We start from the raw sequence: 7,296 nt of genomic DNA, 5'->3' as shown, positions 1-7,296 counted from the left end.
CACCGAGGATGCTCGGGGGATGAGCTGGGTGGTGACAGACACAGGACACACCCGTGTGTGCCCTGTCCCCGCTGCCACCGCCGGGCACCTCTGCTTCTTCTGCCCTGGCGTCGTGTTTTAAAAGCTCCGGGTAGCTCCTGGGGCAGGGATGCTCCCCAGCCAGCTCTGCCAGCCCGCCTGAGGCAGCAGCACAGCGCTCAAGGCTGCGGGGGACAACGGGCTCGTAAGTGGACGCTGGTGGCTTCTTGGTGGTGGCACCGCTGGTCCGGGAGGTGTGGAAAGGAGGGACAGGCAGGGCAAGGCAGGAGCGGGGTAGGTAAGGCAAGGGGGAGGTAGGAAAGGGAGGGGTAGGCAAGGAAAGGAAAGGCAAAGGAAGGGTGGGGACGCAGGGCAGGGATAGAAAAGGCAAGGCACAGAAAGGGTAGGAAAGGCAAGGCAAGGCACAGAAAGGGTAGGAAAGGCAAGGCAAGGCACAGAAAGGGTAGGAAAGGCAAGGCAAGGCACAGAAAGGCCAGGCAAGGAAACCCAAAGCAAAGGAGGAGAAGGAGGCAGGCAAGGCAAGGAAAAGCAAGTAAGGTAGAGGAGGGGTTAGACTGAGAAAGGCAAGGCAAGGGAGGGGCAGGCAGGACAGGGAAAGGCAGGGAAAAGGAGGAGTGCACAATGGGAAGGAGAGGGGCGGGCAAGGCCAGGCAACAGAAGCCAAGGAGAGTAGGATAGGAAAAGGAGAGGTAGGCAAAACCAGAGAAAAGAAGGAAAAATGTGTTCCTCTGAACCAGGAGGAGAGCATCTTTCATGGCCGCAGGCAGCTGGGGGATCTCTGGGAGGGAACAAAATGCCCTGCAGGACTCCTCATGGAGTCATGGGAATCATGGTGTGGGTCCATGCTGTGGTATTTGACTCTCTCTTCCCACACTGTGCTGGATTTCTGTATCCAGATGTGCCCTGCATGTGTTTTCTTGGAGCTGTTTTGTGCTTTTTGCAGGTCCCTGGGTCTGTGGTCTCCTCACACTGAGGATGCCAGTGAAGAGCAATGGTCTGCACAGCTCCCCAGCCAACCACCAGCCCTGCCCACCCCAGCCCAGGGGTGACACAGAGGGGACAGAGCTCAGCACCAGCAGGTCAGGCTGGTCCCTGCTTTGGCTGAGGGGGGCTGTGGTGGGCCAGGGGAGGGAAAGGCCTGGCGTGGGCAGGACTGTGATATCCAGTCTCTGCTGCCAGCTTCCTCCAGTGTGCCTGGCCGTGGCAGTGCCATGGTGGCACAGTGTGGATGCGATCTCCCCCGCTTTGTCCCCACTGCAGGACCTGCTCAAGCCAGGATGACACCACCTCAGAGCTGCGGAGAGGAGCCAGCCTGGATGGGGGGGAGCAGAGGGCTGACCACGCTTTCCGAGGCCAGGGAGCCTTGGCCAGGTACCTGTGTGTGCCACTGGCACGGGGTGAGCCTTCTGTGCCTGGCTTTGACACTGGGGCCTTCTGTGGGGTCAGGATTTCCTTCTGCTGTATGGAATTCATGGGATGCAGGGATGAGTATCTGTGAATGCTGCTCTTTGTGCCTCAGTGCCCGTCGAGAGGGTTTTGGTAGGGGATGGCTTCACCCCCACTGGGCTCGGAGGGTCCTTTCCCTGCAGGCAGCCTCCCTCTGCCTCAGTAACCCACAGATTCCTCATATTCCTGTGGAAATGACACCAGGACTGGAGTAGAAATTGTGGAACTCTATCAGGGTGCTCTCTATTGCTTGAATAGCTTTGATCCCACATAATCACCAAAAGGGGTAAAAAAGAAATTCTAGTGCTTGGGAGGGAGCTGCAAGAATTTTCTTCTCAGCTGCAGCTCCCCTGATGACTCTGAAGCTTTTGCTTAGTCCTTGCACTGTTAACAACTCCTGGCTCTGCCTCTCTCTCCTGTCCAGGATAGTCCGGCTGGTGCTGGTGCTCAGGGAATGGGCCAACAAGAGCTTGCACGAGGAGCAGCAGAGGCCAGACCCCTTCCTGGAGCGTTTTCAGGGCCCTGACCTCCTGACAGTGGCTGCAGGTGTTGGTGATGGACTTGAGGATGAAGAGACTGAGAAGTTAAACAAAAAGTAGGGTCCCTTTCCTGTGTCCCAGCGCTCCCTGGCTGGGGATCAGCTGAGTGTGGAGCTGGGGGGGCTCCCCGTGGAGATGGTGATGGGAAAGAAGGAAATGGGATGGAGTGGTGGGAAGGGTCCCTCCTGCCTTCTCCAGCTCCTGTTGTGGCAGCCAGCCTGGTCTGTCCTTTAGCCATGGGGTCTTCTCCCTCCTGGTCCATGTCCTGGTGGGAAACACATCAGACCTCCTCAGTTTCATACCAGTCCCACACTAGGGTTGTTTTTGGAGCCAGCCCTGGGTCTGTAATAAGATGCACCTACAGCTTGTGCAAGATGAGGGGCTGGACACAAGCCAAGGGATGCAGGACTCCAGGCAGCAACCACTGCATCCCACCCAGGAGCCACAGACCTGTGGGATTTGCCAGTCTTCATTCATCATCTGCAGGATGAAGGGAGTGTTTGCTGCCTGTGCCCCCACAAAGAGCAGCTTTCTGAAAAGGCTCTTTCAAATCCAGCCCTTTCATCTCCTCAGCTCACACACCTGGTGAGAAGCAATAACCTGGCTTTTCTTCTGCTGGCTAATTAGAGGGCAAAGCTCACAGACTACTCTGGACCCTACCATCATACATGGTAATTAAAACACCAAGAAATAATTGTTTTCTGTAGGAGAAAAATAATCTGAGCCTTGTATCTGGGTCTTTATTAGTAATGGAAGAAAATATCATTCTGCCCTGTGGGGTTAAGGGGAGCTTATTCATGACTAGAGGGAGCTGAAGTGTTCTGTGGAAGGGCTGCTCAGTGCCAGTGGGTTCTGGGGATGCAGTGGGAACTTCTGGGGTTTTCTAGGTCCTCAGCTCCACAGGTAAGAGCCCCAAATCTGGTAATTCCTCATGTGAGCTGCTGCTCGTGGCTGTGGCAGGATCCACAGCTCCAGACCTGAATGCAAAACCTTTGGGAAGAGGCAGATGATTATTCCCTCCCCCTGGGTTAACCCAGAGCCCTGTTTTTCCAGCCCCGGTCCTGCTGTCAGTGTAGTAACAGTGATTCTGGCTGCCAGTGATGGCAGCACTGGTGATTAAATGCTGAAATTACAAACATCATCAACAGCACTGTTGAGGTTATTAGTGGTTGTGGGTGCTACAACTGTCTGGGCTGGCTGCAGGTGAGTCAGAGCTCCTGTGGCAGTCCTAGGGAGCAGAGTCCCTTTCTCAAAAAACAAATGTTCAAGCTGCACTTTCTGGTTAAAAATACTTTTAATGAGGAGGCTGGACCACCACTTGTCTGTGGGTGCACAGTGGGTGAACATGAGGGACTGGGGCTGGCTTTGTGCTGAGTGACAGTCCCCACACTCTGGGCACTCCCTATACTCCAGGGAAAGTAGACTTCCAGGCAGGGATTCTGCCAGTGAAGCCGCCAGAAGTAATGGGGTGGGCATGGGGAATCTGTTGGCAAGTGGGTTGTTTTATTCCTATCACTGGAGGGAGTTGTGCGTGTTCAAAAGCTGGGAGGGAGGGAAGGAGGGAGAGGGTGTTTTGCCCCACCAGGCTGCAGCAGCTCTAAGCCTATCAGCCCAGCCACAGAGTTTCTCTTCTCCAGTGAATCTGGCAAGTGGAGTACATACTTCTTATCTCAGAGTCCCAAGACAAGCAGGATCAAACACCTGGGAGCAGTTCAAAGGCTGGAGCCTGGGCTGTGCAGACTGCAGGAGGCACAGGAGGCAGCCCTGCCATGCCAGCTGTCCCCGGGGCCTCTGCTCTGGGGCTTGGGCAGCCCCTCCTGGTGCTGCCACTGACCCGCAGCACACTTTCCTTCCTGCTCCAATTAATCTTCTCTCCAGATCTGCCTGGCACCGATCCCTACCTCACCTGGGAGAAGCAATGTCGTGTCATGTCACGAGAACTCTTCTGATCACCCTCTTCCATACATCTGTTCCTGGCTCTTGCCACTTGGGTGCTGTGTCATGTGGGCCACCTGCTTTGCCATACCATCCCACAGCTTCCTCTTCTGCTGCGTTCTCAGCTCAGTTTTAGGGACAAAGGAACTCAAACAGTGCTGGGATTTGGCACTGCTGGGATTGGTTTTGGTGTATAGACTGGCACCCGAGCTGCAGCTCTGTTCGAGGCAGTGTGGTGCAAGGCATGAAGGATGTGGCTCAGATGGTTCATTCCAACCCTGTTTTCCACATACGCTGCCAGCTCTGGCTCTTCTCTCTGCTTCCAGGATGAAATGGCTGTTCTTTGTGGTGGACCCTGCAGGGGACTGGTATTACCACTGGCTGGCTGTGATTGCAGTTCCTGTCCTCTACAACTGGTGCTTGCTCGTAGCCAGGTGAGCTGGGAGGTTGTAGGGTTATAGGGTTCCTGCCTCTTCTGACCCTCCTGATCACCTGGTTGTTGGGGCTCAACCAGGATCAAACTGATGGTGCTGGGGCTGGTGGGCACTGAAAGGAAAGAGACCCTCTACTATCACTGTGAATTCACAGTGGTGAATTCCAGCTGTCAGCTGCAAAGGGCCATGGTTTCAGGGTCATTGCGGAGGTGGTTTCAACATGTTGTTTTACCTACATCAAGGGAGGGCAGATTTTTCAGAGCAGGAAGTTTTAATTCCTAGAAGAGGAGTGCCCAGTGGCCAAGCTCTGTTGCAGAGTTGGGTGCCTCAGGATCAGCTGTAATAATTAGAGAAGATGAGGGGATTTTTAGTCTCACACCCTGTTTGATGACCTTCCTCCAGGGCTTGCTTCACTGACCTGCAGAAGACCTATTTGGTGCTGTGGCTGGTGTTAGATTACATTTCAGATGCTCTGTATCTTGGGGACACAGTGATCCGCCTGCACACAGGTGAGCAGGAGCAGCATCCTGGCTTTCCTTTAATCCCTTAAAAGTGGGGATGAGCTGAAAGACACAGACCTAATCCATGGGTCCATTAGAAGGAAGGTTTTGCCTACCTTGGCGTTCACTAGTGCGAAGCAGTCTCCAGAGAAAGAATCTAATTAGAAGATCTGAGAAATTGAGCAAGTTTCAATATGAAAGATTAATCATCCCAGCTTTCAACTTCACCTTTGAATAATTGTACAAAATTACCTGCATTACTATTAGTATTCGGGCATAGTTGAAGGTCTGTATCTCTGATTTTGCATCAGTTCAGCTAATGAATTATCTGCATGGAAAAATGGTAGAATTTAATGTTCTCGGAAGGCAGAACTTGGCTGTATGTTTGCTGACAGAACTGCAATAATTCATGATCTGGAGGATGGAAATCTTCGTGTTCCTTTTTCTTCATGGCTACAGACTAAATCCCTGAGTTATATATTAGGGTGGCTTTTGCCAGATGAAGGCCTTGAGGGATAACAAACTGAGTAGAGCATGAACTGGTAATATTTGGATGATCCTGTGCATTTATGCACACAAGTCCATGGAATACTGTAGACTATTGCTCAGGTGCTCACAAAACCTGCAGAAAAGTCAAACTTAAACCAAGATAATCCTGTAATTTACTTCTCTTTAGGATTCTTGGAACAGGGCCTCCTGGTTAAGGACCAGAAAATGTTACGGGATAACTACATCCACACGCTCCAGTTCAAGCTGGATGTTCTCTCCACCCTGCCCACAGACCTGGCCTATTTTTTGGTGGGATTGCACTGCCCTGAGCTGCGTTTCAACAGGCTGCTGCGCTTCTCCCGCATGTTTGAGTTCTTCGATAGGACCGAGACCAGAACCAGCCACCCCAACATCTTCCGCATCTGCAACTTGGTTCTTTACATCCTGGTCATCATCCACTGGAATGCCTGCATTTACTATGCCATCTCCAAGGCCATAGGCTTCGGGGAGGACAGCTGGGTCTATCCCAATGTCACAGACCCCGAGTACGGGTATCTGACCCGGGAGTACACCTACTGTCTTTACTGGTCCACCCTGACTCTGACCACCATCGGGGAGACCCCTCCCCCTGTACGGGATGAAGAGTACCTCTTTGTGATCTTTGATTTCCTCATCGGCGTCCTCATCTTTGCCACCATCGTGGGGAACGTGGGCTCCATGATATCCAACATGAACGCCACCAGGGCGGAGTTCCAGGCCAGAATCGACGCCGTCAAACACTACATGCAGTTCCGCAAGGTGAGCAAAGACTTGGAAACCAAAGTCATCAAGTGGTTCGACTACCTGTGGACCAACAAGAAGGCAGTAGATGAACGGGAGGTGCTCAAGAACCTCCCCGATAAGTTAAGGGCAGAGATTGCCATTAACGTTCACCTGGAGACACTGAAGAAGGTGAGGATTTTCCAGAATTGTGAGGCAGGGCTGCTGGTGGAGCTGGTGCTGAAACTTCGCCCTCAGGTGTTCAGCCCGGGGGATTATGTGTGCCGGAAAGGGGACATCGGGAAGGAGATGTACATCATCAAGGAGGGCAAGCTGGCTGTGGTGGCAGATGATGGGATGACACAGTATGCTTTGCTCACTGCAGGGGGCTGTTTTGGTGAGATCAGCATCCTCAACATCAAAGGGAGCAAAATGGGCAACAGGCGCACGGCCAACATCCGCAGCTTGGGCTACTCTGATCTCTTCTGCCTGTCAAAGGAAGATCTCATGGAAGCAGTCACAGAGTACCCTGATGCCAGAAGGATCTTGGAGGAGCGTGGCCGGGAGATCCTAATCAAGGAAGGGCTGCTGGATGAGTCCGCTGCAGAGGAAAGCACAGAAGGGAAGAGCGTGGAGGAGAGGCTGGACAGGGTGGCCCTGAACCTGGACACGCTGCACTCCCGCTTTGGCCGGCTCCTGGCTGAGTACAATGATGCCCAGATGAAGCTCAAGCAGCGCATCAGTGCTCTGGAATCCAAGATGAGGCAGGAGGAACTGGAGGATTTCTTCTCTGATAGCTCAGACAGTCTGTTTGAGGATGAGGAGAACGCTTCACCTGGTGGGATGCAGTGAGGGGGAACAGAATCAGATGGATGATGTCTGACCTTGTGTTGAGGCAGTGTTTGCTGTTTCACAGGGCAGACCCTGTGGCTGCCTTGCCAGGGCCTTTTCTCAGGTCCTGCTGCTGGCACTACCTTGATGGCAGCCCCTGAGGTCGCTCCAAATCAGGGGATTGTCCCAGCTCCTCCTCTGACCTGTCACTTTTTCCATTTCCTTTTGGGTTCAGCCTTTAGAACTCACTTCAGGAGTTATATCAAATCAGTCCTCAGTGAGTGTCTGCGATCACTGCCCAGTCTGCACCCAGAAGCTCTTTAC

General features: G+C 53.1%; 1 protein-coding gene across 1 annotated transcript; it reads left to right on the top strand.

Annotated features, from left to right (window-relative positions):
• The first annotated feature begins 783 nt into the window (after positions 1-783).
• CNGA2 (cyclic nucleotide gated channel subunit alpha 2) lies at positions 784-6,993 on the top strand. Its single transcript, XM_062502804.1, has 6 exons — positions 784-1,118; positions 1,300-1,410; positions 1,910-2,080; positions 4,286-4,393; positions 4,796-4,902; positions 5,570-6,993. The coding sequence occupies exons 1-6, from the start codon at positions 1,015-1,017 to the stop codon at positions 6,991-6,993; spliced, it is 2,025 nt and encodes a 674-aa protein (XP_062358788.1). The 5' UTR covers positions 784-1,014.
• Positions 6,994-7,296: the final 303 nt, after the last annotated feature.

Source organism: Cinclus cinclus, chromosome 15, assembly GCF_963662255.1.
Source record: "Cinclus cinclus chromosome 15, bCinCin1.1, whole genome shotgun sequence".
NCBI classification, from domain to species: Eukaryota; Metazoa; Chordata; class Aves; order Passeriformes; family Cinclidae; genus Cinclus; species Cinclus cinclus.
This window is presented reverse-complemented; position numbering and strand designations above follow the sequence as displayed.

Bases quoted from the DNA above. Each gene is read 5' to 3' on its own strand.
- CNGA2 (XM_062502804.1), top strand. From the start codon at position 1,015: ATGCCAGTGAAGAGCAATGGTCTGCACAGCTCCCCAGCCAACCACCAG. The intron at 1,119-1,299 runs GTCAGGCTGGTC...TCCCCACTGCAG, and splicing joins ACAGAGCTCAGCACCAGCAG to GACCTGCTCAAGCCAGGATG. The intron at 2,081-4,285 runs GTAGGGTCCCTT...CTCTGCTTCCAG, and splicing joins ACTGAGAAGTTAAACAAAAA to GATGAAATGGCTGTTCTTTG.